Source organism: Aulonocara sp. 'chitande type north' Nkhata Bay, linkage group LG13, assembly GCF_057382095.1.
Source record: "Aulonocara sp. 'chitande type north' Nkhata Bay isolate Kocher_YH1m ecotype deep benthic linkage group LG13, A_spYH_male_GT1.1, whole genome shotgun sequence".
In the NCBI taxonomy this organism is placed as follows: Eukaryota; Metazoa; Chordata; class Actinopteri; order Cichliformes; family Cichlidae; genus Aulonocara; species Aulonocara sp. 'chitande type north' Nkhata Bay.
In genome coordinates, this window is record NC_141356.1 from 16,122,823 (window position 1) to 16,140,263 (window position 17,441).

A 17,441-nucleotide genomic window follows, 5' to 3' on the forward strand; every position below is an offset into this window, starting at 1 on the left:
TAAAAAATTTTATGTCTATGAGCAAGATATAGAAATAGGTATTGGTGCCTAGGATGTTTTATCTGATGGAGGAAACTTGAAAAGATGCATTTGAGATATATGGCTGGTGAAACAAGTTATAGCATATGAAAGATCATATGAAGATACATTTTGGTACCAGGCTCATCTTTTAGTTGTAGTTGTCCCGTGTCAAATTATTTTTAATATAGTAATATTCTAACACTGACTAAAATGTACAATTCTGTTTTATTCAAAGAATTAAAACCATGATAATAAAAAGAGTCTGTGTAGAAATACATTAGCAATTACTCCGAATCTACTAACAGGGACACTTGAATGAGGTATTTTGCATTTAGTGTCCATTATAATGTTTATAAGACACAACATATAGTTGTTTGCAGAAGCACAAGCAAAGTGTTACCAATACGGGGAACACAAGTAAATAAAAAGATGATGAATGACAAACCAGGGCAGTAATCATGTAAAATATGGCCTGATAGTAATAACAACACTTCACTAATTGTTTTTCTTAATACTCATCTCTAAAACGTCTTGGCATCAGTTTAGGGAAATGCATCGTGGGAAATGGTGCCAACATTGTACCATCATATCTTACAATCTGTCATATAAATTTAAAGAGCAGCTTGAGTGACTTTTAATTTTTACACAGCAAACACTCTCCATTCTTTTACAGCATCCTCAGACCCCCCCACCCCACCCCCGCCCATTAGCAGAGGAGCCGTTAAAACACTGCCATCTAGAGTAAGATACCCTGAATTTCATTCAGGCATTGAGAAATCTCTCTGGTCCGAATGAGGTTTGAAGTCATTAAATCATAAATTCTGATTCATGTGTTTCTCCATGTCAGTATTTTCATAAAACCACTTAAGAAACAAGATTTTCAGATCTTAAAATCACTTCTGCAGTGATTTATAAATGATTGCTGGGATATTTTGTATAACATAGAGGACTGTTTTGCTCACATACCTCTCTTCATCCTGCTGGAAGTGACTCTCAAAGTGTCTATTTATTTTCAAGACGTTATATTCCAAGCATATAATCTCATTTTATCTGAATATTATTAGCTGTAGTAATTAATTAATTTACTGAAAGCCTTTGGACCTTCTTTAATTGCAAAGTTTGGAGTCCTTGCAGTGCTTTCAATCAGATTTGTCTCATTCAGCCAGAAGATGGCGCTAGCTGTGCACGATCAAGGTGTAGCCCAAGGGTGTCAAACTCATTTTAGCGAATGGGCCACATAAAGAGCAGTTAGATCTGAAGTAGGGCGAGAAAGTAAAACCTTTACAAAACAGTTTTTATTTAAAAATTAATGAATAAAACTAAAATATCACGATGAAAACATTCACGTGGCTCTTATGATTTTTGAAAAGCTGAAACAATTAAGATACCACAACCCCTCCCCCACAAAATCTGTCAGACAATAGGAACTTTTACTTATATTCCTTGAGCCTGCAGTCATTAGATGCACAATAACATTTGCTGATCACTGTGGATTTATAAAGACACAAACCTTTACGTGTACAGTTTTTGTATTTAACCAACAGTATTATTTACTATTATTATTTATTATTCCAACAACTTGACTAAATCTAGAGATAATTTTAAATTTCCATCTATTTTCACTCCTGTGTAACGCCACCAGTATTACCCTGGAAATAGCAGTGCAATATATTAAAAATGTTCTTGCAGTTTTCACGCTTTTCACACTTTTTCCGAACTCAAAAGTCAGTGGGCCAAAATGAATCCTTACTGTTTACCGTTCCTGGCCTAACCTAGCATATAAGAGCCACAAAGAAAAGCACTTGGAATTTCACTTTTATGCACAAGCACTGCTATATATATAGATTATGACACTGTTTTCCTTCCACTGCTTAAAATGACGGATAAATCAAATGATCTTCTTAGATTTGGTTTATTTAGTAAGAGAACAACAAAAGCACAGCAACAACAAAACACTCGACACTTTAAAATTAGAAAAAAGTAACTAATTTGAGCACAGAACTTGTGAACTGATACAAATCAATTTCTGATCTTGGGTAATAGTTCCAGCAAAATAAAGCTGCACGCAATTCAACATGAACTTCAAGGGAGAATCACTCTAAGCTCGAAATGAGTCACGATTCACACAAAGGAAAGCCGAAGCCCATCCCCTCCCGTTTTAATCAGTCCTGTGACAATCTGAGGCTGTGATGACATAATTACTAATAAAGTGTAAGTCATATTTTTGCATTAAATAAGTGCAAAAGGCAGAAGCACCTACGCTCTCTTCAAACGGGCATACGAACGGCCCAATGCTACTTTTTATTCAGCCTCTAAAAAGAGTCCAAGTTTTTTTGTTTTTTTGTTTTTTAATATATATATATATATATATATATGTTACATTCAGGTCCATCCGCAGTAGGCGTGCTATCACATTTCTGAAAACAAAAGAATGAATTGATTTATCTTCTATACTGGCTAAATACAGTCTAACCATGTGATCCGCAGAGTAACCAATGGGCAGCCGAGGAGAAAGTAAGGGCAGGAAAAAATTACTACCATTTTAGGGGAGGATGTAAGCCACTATACCAGCCCATCTAACGTTTTACAGTCGCATTTAAGTGTCTTTTTATTGAAATAATAAAATAAACATGTCGCTAACGAATTATTATTCCATGATGGGTCTCCAGACCGAGGAGCCTTACGGTGCACATTTCATCCCGGGAGGCTTGCAGGGTTCGACGGCTGGCTGCGCAAAGCCAGGCCGGGGAGCAGAGGAGGAGGAGGGGACCCCCGGCTCACACATCCCGGATTTCTCTCATTTTTCCAACAAACAGTCGAGTTTAAATGGCTTTTCTCCTTGGACAAACACTTCCACTTCTTCTACGTCTTCTTCTCCGCAGCGGCAATCCGCCCCCGGTGCGTCCATCCCCGGCCTTTTTCATCCACATCACCTCCTGAGCCACCACCCCTACTACGGCCCGCAGACTCAGACACACGCCGAACACCTTGCATCCGCGTCGGACAGCAGGTTTGTACGCTGCTGGGAAGGGGCGAGCCCCACCTCGGAGACCGCTCTGTCGCAAGTTTCGGCCACTTTCCCCGCGTGTCTCCCAGCACAGAGTGACCTCTCCAATCCGAGCCCGAGGTATGAGACAATTAAGCCCGAGAGTTCACCCCCGTCACACGACAGTCCTGAAGATTCCAGCTTCGCCAGTCCGGCGGAGGTGGTCCTGGAGCGGCTTGGGACTGTAGAGGAGCTGGGGAGGAAGCCTGAGCCAAAGAAAGAGGACGACGACAGAAAAACACAGCAGCAGCAGCAGCTTGACCCGGGTAAACACAGATACACTAAACTCAGGAATGTTTATTAGCTTTAAGAAGTGGCGATACACAGGTGTGTGTGTGTGTGTGTGTGTGTGTGTGTGTGTGTGTGTGTGTGTGTGTGTGTTAGAGAGGGGAGTGTGACTTTTATGGGCCTATAAATGTCTTGTAAACTGTAAAATATAAAACCTTATTGTCCATTAAAATAATTAAGGTGATATTGTTATTTAACAATTTGTCAATAGCTATATGAAAACCCAGGTTGACTTGCACATGAAGGTTTTTCTGATAGTAGGAGAGTTAGCGAGCCCGTTTTTGCAAATACTACTCCAAGCTAGTTTTGCCTAAAATAGTCAGTATAGTCATGCTATGCTCTAAAAGCATGCCATGCCATTTAAAACACATTATTGGACCCTTACTCCAGAGTGCAGACTCATAGCTTTATTATTATTATTATTATTATTATTATTATTAGTAGTAGTAGTAGTAGTAGTAGTAGTAGAGATACATTAATATATTTTATCTTGGGATAAACAAAACAATTATCTGGGTTTCATTAAAATATCTACTTTTTGTAAAATGAGAGATTTTAGCTAATCTAAAGTTAATTTAATGATGTAAGAATCCTAAGTGCTTTAATTTTTTTTAATGCAAAATAGCATTGTGAGAACATGACTATCAAACTATTAAATGTTTAAAAAATATCCTTACTCAGCTGATTAAAAAACAGAAAAAATGAGCATGAGTGTGGCTGTGGTTGTTTTTCAGCCCTGTCTCCTCTCGTACTGAGATTTAGGCTCATCTTTATTGGGTATACTTTCCTGTATTTATAGCAGCTCACTGTCCTTCCAAATCGAAAAGGACAGAAACCTCAAATGTGGCCACATTTTCAATTATGTCACATTATGTTAAATTACGGGTTTGTCATAAATTACAGGAGGAGTATGTGAAAAAAGGTGTAGATGTGTTTCTTTTTCTAATGAGCCAAAAACTGTGGGCTCATAAAATTTGCTCCACAAAATGTTTTCTTTGAATCTTATGCCAGCCTTTGAACTCCTCACAACACACACAGAAAGACATGCTTAAAACCAGAGGAAAGTAAATATACATGGTGTTTGGTGTGAGTAAAAACCTATGCAACTCTCGTCTCTTTTCCTGCAGAAAATCCATCAGCTAGCTGGATCCATGCCAAATCGACCCGGAAAAAGAGATGTCCTTACACCAAACACCAGACCCTGGAGCTGGAGAAGGAATTCCTCTACAACATGTATCTGACCAGAGATCGGCGCCTGGAGGTGGCAGGACTCTTAAATCTGACAGAGAGACAGGTCAAAATCTGGTTCCAAAACAGACGGATGAAGATGAAGAAGTTGATGATTCGGGAGAGGAGGAGTATGAATGAATGATGAATTTAGAGGCTGGGGCTTTTGTTTTCTTCCTGTGATAGGTGAAGAGGTGGTGGTGATAAAAGAAACACAGTGCTCAGAGATGGCCAACATCTCTAACATGAACTGGCAAGATCAGCTGTGACTAAGCAAAGGATTGTAGAGCTAACATTGCTGCTTTTGAAAACTGCAGTGATAAACTCTGCAGGGGAGACCGGGATGTGCTGTAACACACACATTAATGTCTTAAAAAAAGTTAGGTAATCTGTACTTTGGCGCATAATTCTTCCATCTGCATGTTTTAAAAAGAAAACAGCTCATCTGAAACCCGGGGTAGTTGTAAATAATGAAGTGTTAACATTTACAGGGAGGTCAATAAACCCGATCACAAACATACCAGCTCATATCAAAGACTACTCATTTTAAAACACATCTGTTTTTAATATGGATGCACATCTCTCATGTTCAGAAATGGCAATGCTTGAAACATTCCAGACGTAATACTTAAACTGTCTGTGCTCTCAACAAAAAAAATGGGAATGGTGTTTTATGATTTAAGGCTAAAACTATCGCCCTCATGAAAACTATGTTTAATGTGCAAGCTCGGACTGAAGTACAAGGGAAAACTATCAAAGATAAACCGCATGAGTAATCTCATGGCTGAATACCTGTTTGTTATAGCCTGAAAAATAGCTGCAGAATATTTGTATGGGATTAAAATGAAATATTTTTGGGAGCAAACAGGATTCAGGCTAGTGGACTGTATCTGATGCATGTAAGTATTAACATATTTACGTGAAAGATGTTAATACTGTTGGGTTGGCACTACCAAAAGATAAAAGACACATTCGCTAAGGCTGGAGTTATTCTCTTTATGCTCTTTTAACAATGCGATTACCCTTAGAAAACAAACCAAAACCAAATGTATCTTCGAGAACACCAAGATTACACATGTGAAAAATCTAAAAATCGCAAGTACTTAAAAGGTGAATTGATCATGCTAAAGTAATAATGTGTTTTAAATGTGATACTTTCACTTCTGTCCCACTTCAGTGGCTTTTTCAGACCAGGGTCAGCCGTACTTTGTCTAACTGGCTAATAAGCGACTAAAGATGAATATTTTCTGTCTAACACATTATCTGTGACTTGAGGCTTTGGTTTATTGGCTGTAAATAAAATGAGTCTACTGCATTTTAAATAGGACCACCTCTTGTTTGGGTTTAAAAGGCGCTCTTGTCTTTTCCTGGTCCTCCATTGAAGTTTCTGCACAAATGCGTGGGTCATAATAGTTAAAAATACTGATGTAGGTTTTGTATAATCACAACCTTTTACATGTCATGCACTTGTAACCACAGTGCATTTGCTAAATTTACGAGATTTTATATATTTACAATAAGCAACATAAAAAAGGAAGCAAAACACCACTTCTTCTTCTTGCTGTATTTCAGGTGCCTGACAGGTCTGTACAGAAACTTGTTTCACTTTGCTCCTAGTGGAGAAGTTCTCTGTGTTACAACCAATCCTGGTCTCCCTTATTAATCAGAAAGGAGCTTTTAAGGAATTTGCTCCAGAAGACAGAATAAAGCTTCTTTGTTTTGTTTTTATAAACTCTGCATGTAGCCTTATAGGGGCATATTTGTTGGTATTGTTGTCCTTGCTGTTGTTGTCATTGTTGCTGTGTATATTTGTTGTTACTGTGGGTTTGAAATGCAGATATGGTCATGCCTACACACACACACACACACACACACACACACACACACACACACACACACACACACACACACACACACACACACACACACACACACACACACCAGTCATGGCTAAGCTATGGTGTGACTGCAGTTTGATTGTTAGATTTTCTGTTTCGCTGTTTCCTCCCAGTAACCAGCTACTGTCCTCTTAAGACGTTTTACAACAACGCACAATCGATTTCCATTTTCCAATGTAAGTTGGTATAACATCCGCAGCAACGGGAACATTGTGAGGATTTTAAAGGTATTTTGGTGCTTTTCGTTTTTGTCCACATTCTCCTTGAGAGAAGAGGAAGAACAACAGGCTATGTTAGCCTACAGCGACAGGCCTGTGCTGTGCTGTGAGACGAAGTGTGATAAAATAAGGCCTTCATCCTGTCATTTAGGTTATAAGTTCAATATGCTGCTCATGGTGATTTTTCTAAATAAAATAAAAGATGGATTACAGCGTCGGTGTTCATTTGCGCCTTCTTTTTGGCGACTTGGTAATTTTACGCACGGATTAGTTTACGCACGGATTAGTCCGCACAAATCAGTTTTTTTTTCTTTTTGTTTGTTTTTAACTTGATATTAAAGGCATATTAATAATATTTATAGCATCACATGGCAACATTGTAGACATAAAAAATATCCTGCTATAGAACTACTGCAAAAATATTTTGTAGCCCCTGATCAATGTAGCCTAAAACTCATAAAGGTTAAAATTGCGCTGTCGTTTATTAAATAGCGCAATACAACCCAATAAAAAGGCTTACATACAGCATTATCCTATATTATTATCCTGCGGCTGATTCTACAGGGGGGGAAACAAAGGCAGTAATTCATGGTTGACATTAAACAGGATTATAGGCCAATAACTCGATTTATTATGTTTGTCATTATGATTATATTCCACCGTCAAGGTGTTTCACTGCTCTCAGGTATGTGTTCGGAGTTTCAGCCCACGGAGAGACATTTCTGCCTCCTTGTTTTGTCAAAGTCAGTGCAGCGCCTCGTAGCTTCCTTCATTTATTGCGGCTATATAATCTTCTCAGGGCTCATCCTACTGCAGGGTCATAAACCAACAGCATGCATTTGGAGAATAAACGTGACTTTCCGCCCCAACTCAAGACAGAGAGACACGCAGAGAGAGGTGCCATAAAGTAATTTCGCCCAGACAGTCATCGTGACTATATGGTTTTATTGGACACCCTTTCCTGCCTTAGAGCCTCAACTGTCCTTCTAAATGTTAAAGTCATTGTCTGCAGATGAGACTAGACAGCTCCAGTCACGTCTTTTACAGACAGCGAGAGCACAAAACACGGGAAATTTCATTATGGAGGGAATTAAAACGGATTTGCCAAAAAGCATGTGAGTCTTGATGAGGTGTATTTTTCCTGTTTCAGAAGTAATCGTTCAATTTAGGCTAGGTTATCTACAACCTCGGTGTAGCGGTACTGGTAAAAACAGGAAGCTTTAACATCAGCAGTAGTTTGATTTTTTTCAGCTAGAGCAGAACCTTCTTCTTATTTTTAAAGTTAAGAAATGGCCGTCTGAGTTGCAAACACCATTCAGGCCTTTTGTGCTGACTGGGCACAGGTATTGGTTTCTATGGACTAAAATAATTTGGTCCTGTATTGGAGCACAGACGAGTGACAAAAGAACGAATATATGCATCCATTTTAATAGCTGATGGACAAGAATAAAAAGTATTATAACCATTTAAATCTCAAAACTTCACTCAGAGCACACGGACAAATGCATTAGAATTATTGTAGCCGAAAATAGCACTGAATGTAGATAACATATATAAAAAAAGATAATAATAATACTAATAACCTGAAAACATTTTTAAGTAAATGCCTCCAAAGTTCTGATTTAATGTGCACTTTTAATAAAACTATCACAAACGAAACTCTTCCATCTGCATTTACATGTAATTAGCCTCCAAAAGAATAATATTTAAAGTGCTGCAGAAATTCGGATGTATTAGGATGATAGGATTTCACGTAGAAACGTTAAAACCATTACAACTGTCTAAGTGCTGCATGCTCCCCACCACATTTCTTCAGTATGGTAAAAATAGATTCATAATGATCCATTAACAGAGTCCAGGGCCTCACCAGCTGAGCTGCATGCAAACAATTGATGTAGAAAAGTGATGTGCACTTGCATTTATTATGTTAAGAAGAAAAAATATAGACGGTAAAGCACGTAAGCCTACTGCGGCCTGACATGAATATTCTGTTTTATACTAACATAGATAAATTTAAAAAATAAGTTTTATTAATCAAGGTGGTCTCGATAAGTTAAAGTAACATTTTTGAATTAGGTAACTTCAAGACACGAGCTGATTTAAATTCCTCATAAACAAAAAAAAAAAAATCAAAAAACAGGGCTGCTTCTTCATGTGTAATTACTCATTATGTCCACTGGGCGGAGGTGTTGTCTTTCATGAGCTATTTGCACTCGAGCAGTAATTCTATGGTGTGATATTTATTACTGTGGACCTGAGTCCAAATCTCAGATTCTGACGTCAGCTTTCTTCACAGGCAAAATCTCATTCAGATGCTTGCCCCACAGCATTTTACTACATTAACGTGTAGTTTCCCTGACATGAGTTAAGTCTTAGACACAGAACCTTTTTTTCAGAGGACATCGTCACTGAAATTTCCTTTTAGTCTGAGACAACTTAATCCATGTCTGGGAAACTAGCTGTAAACGTCCAACCTGTAGTATTCAACTGGTGACATGTTAAAAGCTGTAACTGTTCAGGCAATAACCTTTTCTCGACCTCTGGAAGAATTTATAATAATAATAATAATAATGGAACATTTCATTTGGGAGGAAGACAATGAAGGAAAAAAGCAGCTCAGTAATATTCAAACAGCTACTCCGTGATCCGAGTTTCTAATCAATTTCATCCACCCTATTAAATAAATTAATCCTCTTCTAATCCTGTTATGTTTCTTATTTAATAGTCAAAAGGGATAGTAACGCTACTTCCGCTCTGTTTCCTCTTCAAAATAAAAGGTGAAGCAATAATTGAAGCCTCTGAACTCCTTTCGACCTGCAGTTTATGATCAAAGCCTTAAAGTCCATAGAATAAAAAAAGGTTTATTTTTACTGAAACGTGCTCCAAATGATCTGACGCTATTTATTTTAAAGCAGGAGAAAAAAAATGAGAGGGAAAACAAAATGCCTACAAAATACACATTTAGAAAAGAAATATCGACATTACTCCTTACCAACAGGCAGTGTTCAGCTTTGTCCATCTTATGTCTAAAACCATTTCAACCAGTTTTAGACATAAAATTTGAAATAAAGGCGCATGTACAGAATTCTGAATCAAGAGATGAATGTGTGAGGGTTAAGATAAAAAAGGAGAAATTGTGGAATCTAAAATCAGAATTTATTAAGTTTATTAGTGTGTGTGTGTGTGTGTGGGGGGGGGGGGGGGGTGCGCGCGCACACACACACACACACACACACACACACACAATATACAGGTGCTAGCCATGATGACTTCCAGTGTAATAAAATAGAAATAAAACGCACTGCACAAGCTATGTTTCTTCATTCTGTAAAATACTAACTATTACATACCAAAAATGAATGTACTAGAGCGTTATGACTAGATTAGTGTGACGGGATGTTTTCTATCCCTTGCTATAAGCTCTCTGTGGACAGACAGAGGATGTCGCTGAACTTTATAAATAATTAGGCTGCAATAATTCAGTATTTATTACATTAACCAAATATAAAATGTATCCATCCTATAAGGCCAGCCTAAATTTGCTATAGATACCAATATAGACTTTTTAATAAAATGTACTTTATTTTATTTCAGGAAATAACCAGAAAATCAGGGTAAATATGAGAGCTGTTCTGCAACAAAGCGTTGTAGGCTATAATATTACTATTATACTATCAATATTAGCCTAAAATATTAATGTTACACTATTAATATTGTACTTTTCACCAACACAAGGAGGTCTGGAGATCTCCCATGAATGTAATTAGTGTTTTACTTTTGTTTGTTTTGTCTTGTTAAAAAAAATAAAATTAGTGTTGTTTAACAAAAAAATAAAAATAAAAAAGTACACGTGATGCATTCAGCAGCTCTGTTATTACAATTACTTAAAGTTAATGCACCACTCATATTTTGGGGCTATTCGATATCAGCCAGGAATATGAATATTTCAGTAGAGAAGTTAAGCTGTCTTCACACGTGTAAACTGACGCCAAAAAAGTTTATAGTTGCTATTAAAACTATTTTTATTTATTAGGTTGAAGTCCAGCCAGAGTTCAAAGTATTTTGAAGGGCAGTAATACTAATATATAGACACTTGTGTAGTCGTCTCCGAAGAAGGGTAAAAAAAAAAAAAAAAGCCAGTTTAATGATTTAATCAACAAATTTAATTAAGGCAAAATTATTATTATTAATATTACGACGTTTGGGCTGCATGTGGGCCGAAATTGTGGTAGTTATTAATTACTCCAATCTTCCAATAAAATACACTGATATTCCTGTTGCGGCGAACCCGACATCAATACATAACTATAAACTGTGTATCCAGACAGGTTGTTGCCGTCATAGCTAAAATTCTAGTTACAAGATGCCTATATTTGAAGGTTCTGGGGCCTTCCGTTTTGTTCTGTAAGTGTAATGTAGCCTAAAGGAGCTGACTTGTTTTTTCTTACAACATTTATATTTTTAAGGGTTAAATAACAGCTAGTATCAGAGGTGGTCATCGGATGATGGTGGTCTAAATAAATAATGATTAAACCTTCTTAAAACTGCTTCTTAGATTTATCTGGAGCCCTGCCTGCGCGTGTTTGTTTGTTTGGAAATGCGGCTCTCTTTTGCACCCAGCTGCCACAAATTCCAATTTTCTCTTTGCACAACTCACAGGTCGTAAAAGCGTTTTACGACCTGACCCTGTTCGCCATTGGCCGCTCACTGTCATGTGTGCGCGTGCAGTGTGCCGACAGCTTTGCCTCGCGCGCTCTCGACACCACAGAAGTGTTTCTCGGCATCCGCGCGCCTCCATGGACGGTAAACAATTTCTCACTTTTTATTTTTGTCTCTCTACTGTTCTCACCCTAAGGTCTTGTTTTTTTTTTTTTAATAACTCGTTACATTTTTCGTTTGAACGTTAAGACGTCATATGTACGGTTTACTTTACTTGTTTACACATATAAGACAAGTTTCTAACCAACAGGCTGTCAAGAAAGCAGTGCTGAAAATGAGACGTATTTTTAGACTCTTTTCATTATGTGTAGGCCTTTTACAAGCCTCGTGCTATTTGCGCTGATTTCTGACTGATTTAATCATCCTTTCTTTTTCTCCTTTTTTTTCCTGCTTATTTCAGAATGCTGTGGAAGAAAATGGAGTCCAGTAGACTGATGATGTCAGGTACTACTTCTGACTAATTCTTTACTATCTAGAACTATCCAGAAAGTAATTCAGCAATGTAATTGAGTCCTCACAGTAGTTGTGTTTTTCTGCCGACTAATATCCAAGGTTCAATAAGCTCTCATGTTATGCTGCAGAAATTTTTAACTTTGTGCACTGTGTGCAAAACCGTGCACCCTTACTAAATAACTGAATTTGTAATGATGGTATTAATGCTTCAGGGTCTGTCTGTACACACAAGAAACAGACTGAAACAGACTCCTCTTTAACTCTTTTTATCCAAATGATGAAACCAAATATTAATACTATTGTAAAAAAAATAAAATAAAATAAAAAAACAAATAAGGGAAAAAGAGAGAAGCAGCATCCTTCATATTTGCATATAACTGAATTGGGTTAATTACCGTAAATCAAATATGAAAAATGCATCATTTGAATCTATATAAATACTATACATTTAAAATTTATATTGTAAAACAATAATATAATTGTAAATATACATGATGTACATGACGGTGAGATAAGGCCTGATTCCTCTGAGTCTTTAACATACATTTAAGATCACATGACAATGTGCACATGCATATGCTAGCCCAATATTCATACATATTTGTCTGTTTCAGCCATCAATGCAATGTTTATCTGTAAATGGCTCCATGAACCATTGGGGTGCAACACTAACAGGACACCTGGTGGCTCTTGTGAGGCAAACTGCAAAAATAGCCCCAGAAAGCTTTTTTTTTTTTCATTCTCAGGGGATTATCTGGCAGTATTATCACAAAATATCATCTCCTTACGTGTTATCTTTAGTGCTTGTTCTGCCATCTGTCTCAGTGCTGATACTTTTCAAGGTCTTTATGTCAGAAATTCAATTTCTCCTTCTTTCCCCTGTAAGTGTACTTAATCAGATGGGCAGAATCATACAGAAGGAATGCTTTCCCCCATGTTTTTGTTTTTGCTGATGTCCCTTTTTATGAGGGCAAGTGTCAGAGAGACAAAGAGACAGAAAGACAGTGTTTTCTCCCTCTTTTGAATTTTACATTTTTTTCCCCCCACAAGGGCAGCAGGCGGGGTGTGAGAGATACAGAGAAACAAAGACAGTATTTCACTGGTGCTGCTCACTCAAGCTCAGCTGGCACTGAGTATTTACAACCTACTGCAATGCGGCAAAGACTCTGTGTGTGTGTGTGTGTGTGTGTGCGTGCGTGCGTGCGTGCGTGCGTGCGTGTGTGCGTGTGTGTGTGTGTGTGTGTGTGTGTGTGTGTGTGTGCGGTCAATGCGTATAAGACAGAAACAAAGAGACAATAGGAGATAGTGACGCAGAGAACGAGGCAGACATTAAATTAAAGCCTGTGACAGACAGAAAGAAAGCCTGAGAAAGAATGACAAAGATGTGTGAGATGAGTTTGTGTGTGTGAGGTATAAAACATGCCTGTTTCTCTCTCTTTGCAGTGCAGTGCAAAAACCCAAGTTTCAACTGGATGTTTTTGAAGACAAAAACAGACCGCAGGTTTGTCCAGGGGGCTTCATTTCACAGTTTTCCTCGGCAGACATCGAGGTTTAAGTTGCTTAAACACTATCAAATTTCAGGCTTGATCATGCAGGCTGCTGTTTATTTCTGTTTTAATAGTCCTTCTGTCATGGCTCGTTTGGTGTTCGGCACAGTTCAGCTCATGCTTGAGCATTTAAATAACAATGTGTTTCTTTATAAAATGTCCTTATTTCCCAGCATTCACACAGTTCGGCTAAATTGGCCATTATCACTGAATGCAAATACTTATTTACAAGCAGTGATTGCCTTATTGATCCTGTCATCTAACTTTCTTAACTTAGACAAAAACATAGACCAATTTGGGGGAACTGCTAGGCCTGGAGTGCTAATGTTATTATTAACCAGCAGAGGGTGCTATTTGCCAGGAAATTGGCAATGCACACTGCAGCGCACACTGCAGATACTGCAAAATATCCATCCACCTTTATCACAGTGCTAACAAACACATAGATAGAAAAATACAGGAGACAGTTTAATCCCACTTCATTCAAGACAGAAAAGGGAACGGCTTTTAAAAGCCAGTAACACAAAGCCCAAGAGCATTATCAAATTTGTAGCACATTTAAAAAAAAAAAAAAAAAAAAAAAAAAATATATATATATATATATATATATATATATATATATATATATATATATATATATATATATATATGTACTTTTCAGACTTCGAATACATGTGAGCTGGCGCTATTCGGTGTCGTTTGACCACTAGATGGCGTTAGAGACCCAAGGATGACATTTTTAAACAATGGCCTCAGCTAGCTGCACAAATTGAAGCTCTATGGATTTTTAACAGCCGCTGTTCAGACTGGGGTAGCAACACCATCTTCATCCTCCTCACGGTCCAGCCCCGTTATGACGTTCTTTTCTCCCACTTACATTGAATGCACCTGGAGCAGGGGGATTTTCTCCCGCTTAGTGTCCCGGGATCATTTTGTTTGGTCTGGATGGGATTTTATGTTACAGCTGCTAGGGGGAGTCATTAGGCAAGACGCCAAACCAAGGTGCTATAAATCAGGGAGTCAAGTGGCTTGTGGTTTTAAAAGCACCACTAAAGCTTCAGTGATGGAAAGATTTATACAAAACGCGCACGAACGCTGTTGATCAGTGAAAGTTTGGCCTAATATGATTCATAATTATTAATTAGCCAAATGTTGAATATTTGAGGGTATTGTGCATCATCTTTTCAAGGAAGGAATAAGCCAAAACTAAAATCAATAAAATCTGCCATACTAGGAATAACGATATGTTTAAAAGAACCGATGAAATGCGTTTTATTGAAGTGTTATTGGCTTGTACGCACCAGTAGCCTGTGTGTTTGAATTAGGCTCAATTGTTACCATTGTTTTTGTTATTCATATTTTTCCTTCTTATTATTAGTAGCAGTAAGTTCGGTTATTAGGTTTTTGAAGCATTGCTACTTCATTAGAGAGATTCTTGTGTAACATTTGGTTAAATGTCTTGTTTGTGCCCAGCAGCCGCAAAGCTGCTAAAGCAAGCATACCGGTGTCCAGTCTGTTTTCACAGAGCAACTTTTATGGCTTTATTGCTCCCCATTTACGGAAATCAAAGCAGGAAACAAATGCTCCAAACAGCATTCCAGACACATCCGGAAAATGCAAAAGGCGTTCAGTCTCTGCTTGTTTTAGAGGAAAGCACTGCAGTGCAAACCACATGAGTCTCATGGGAGTGACAGCATGCAGACTCCCCATTTTACGCACACAAAGTATTTTATGCACGAAAATGTATCTGTTAAAAGAAAATTTTAATGGTAAAAAAAGGCGTTAGATTGAAAATGGGGGAAAAATCAATATATTTTAGAAATGAAAGATAAAAAGGATTTGAAGCTTCAATAAATTGAGAAACCCGTATTCAAAGAACATTTAAGTGAGAAGGAAAACGCATATATATATATTTATATTTAAAAAAGACCACAAAACGGTTAATTTTTAAATCTCCAACAGCACAACCCCCAGAGATTAAAGCTCCCCTTTTTTTCCTTTGGCGCCATTATCGAATAAAGTGGTTCTGGTGCAGGGCCTAATAATTTATGAACCCTTGTGGGAGTTGCAAGAAAAAAAAGCTGAGCACGTGACGGTAATAAAGTGTGTTTTATTGCCGGAGCTTTGACAAGCCCCAAAATATAACTCAGAGAGAATAGCCGACAGGCGGCCAGATGGGATTGGTAGCCGATATTTGTCCGAAATCAACAGAATGCGCTTTGTATTGCTGAGAGAAACAACCGAGACGGTCTCCACGCTCAGCTTCGATCCGCTCTAACGGGATTTTACACTACACTAACGAACGATCGCGTTTTAACGCGAGAGCAGGACAGAGCAAGTAAGTGTGTTTCGTTTTTCATATTTGGCGCAGATATGAAGTTATGACTATGGGGCAAGTGGGGCAGGAAGAACATGGGTGGGGGAAGTGATCTCCGAATGAAAGCGGTGGTCGGGAGACCCCCGAGGGCCCTTGGTAGAGTGAGAGAGCGGTTCAGAGAGCCACCTGTAGTCCAGTATATAATCGAATTAACTGAAGCAATAAATACGTTTGGACTGAAAGTAAACTTACATCGAATTTGTGAGAAAAATGTTGACTGTCCCATTTAGTTCGATTTAAGGCGTGTTTTAGTAGAAAGAAATCTGAAGAAATATTTGTTTGCTTTATATTGTCTCAGATCTAATATTGAAACTGCCGGTATATACTCCAGTACTCAATATATATGATTTTCTTCAAAAACAAAATTATCCACTTACACCTCTTTCAAGGAGAAAAAACCCTCTTTCAGTGGGGGACTGTTTAGGATCACAGGTTTAATGTTGCTGTCTGCATTCAGCTCATTGCGGACAGATGATTGATGCCGAAAAGCTGTTCCTCTGATTCTGGAAGAAAGATAACAGTAGTCAGAATTTTTAACGTGCTCTGTAGGAAGTCCTTAACATGAAACTCTATATCCGTGCTCGTGTGTGTGTGTGTGGGTGTGTGGGTTTACGATTTCCATGTGGCATATGTGTGTGTTCCTAAATCGGAAAACGGTAGCCTGCATCCTTTCTGAGGCGGCTTTATTCCATATGTTGAGGATTATCTTGCTTGTGTACATTTCGAAAATATAACCTCCCATTTAGATTATTATTATTATCAATAATAAAAAAAATCATAATAATATTAATATGAATATCCTGTGGAATAATTTAATCAGGCTGGAGAAGTGCAATAATGCAAAACTAACCAGTCGCTTGCTTGGGAACTACACTTCTGTTTGGCGCATTCAAAATGATTTTACTATTGTCGTTGCTCGGCTCATGTTTGTATGGATATGTAAACGCAATCAGATAACAGGAGTTATGGCGTCTTTGTTGAGATGTTAAATTTTACAGCTATCTCTCTAACGCCAAGCCCCGCTCCCTATAGGCTATAAACAGAAGCCAGAAGAGAACTATAAACCAGTGGTTTATGGCAAGGGGAAAATTTTGATTATACTCACAGCTGGGCACTCCGTTCAAGAGAGGCATGACAATTTAAAAAATACATGGCAGCAGGGACATTAATCTTTTAAATAACTAAATAATGGTTACGACTGCGGAGAGGGGAGCCTCACTAAGCTGCAACAACAAATTTTGCAATTGAGGCATCTTTTTTCACATTTTAACTTAAAAGTGAGTTCAGTCTTCTGAAGACGGATTGTTGGAAACAAAAGCAGTGTGTGTGTGTGTGTGTGTGTGTGTGTGTGTGTGTTACTTATTCTTATTTTGGCTTAACTGTATATATTTTTTAATATGTCATTTTATTTTTTCTGTAAAATTAAAGAATTTAATTGTTTACATACCGGCAACCATTTCGAACTGGTGCAGTTCACAGATATTTATGGGAGCTATGTTCACAACCCGTGTGATTTTTGAGGATTTAAAACTAGGGGTGTCTTATTTTGATGTAGTTTGATATAATTGTAGTTTTACGCATGCGTTTGTGGAAAAAACAAACTTAAAAAATCAATTAAAAAAGAAGCTTATAATTTTTTTTAATTAG

At 37.8% G+C, this 17,441-nt stretch overlaps 1 protein-coding gene and 1 long non-coding RNA gene across 2 annotated transcripts; both read left to right on the forward strand.

The window, feature by feature from the left end:
- The first annotated feature begins 2,535 nt into the window (after nt 1-2,535).
- Nucleotides 2,536-6,874, forward strand: LOC147315881 (homeobox protein Hox-D9b-like). Its single transcript, XM_086258858.1, has 2 exons — nt 2,536-3,333; nt 4,483-6,874. The coding sequence occupies exons 1-2, from the start codon at nt 2,652-2,654 to the stop codon at nt 4,725-4,727; spliced, it is 927 nt and encodes a 308-aa protein (XP_086114984.1). The 5' UTR covers nt 2,536-2,651; the 3' UTR covers nt 4,728-6,874.
- Nucleotides 6,875-11,456: 4,582 nt separating this feature from the next.
- On the forward strand, nt 11,457-13,887 carry LOC147315882 (uncharacterized). The gene is made up of 3 exons (XR_015124403.1): nt 11,457-11,501; nt 11,818-11,861; nt 13,314-13,887. It is a non-coding gene; the product is annotated as an uncharacterized LOC147315882 (long non-coding RNA).
- The last annotated feature ends 3,554 nt before the right edge of the window (nt 13,888-17,441 follow it).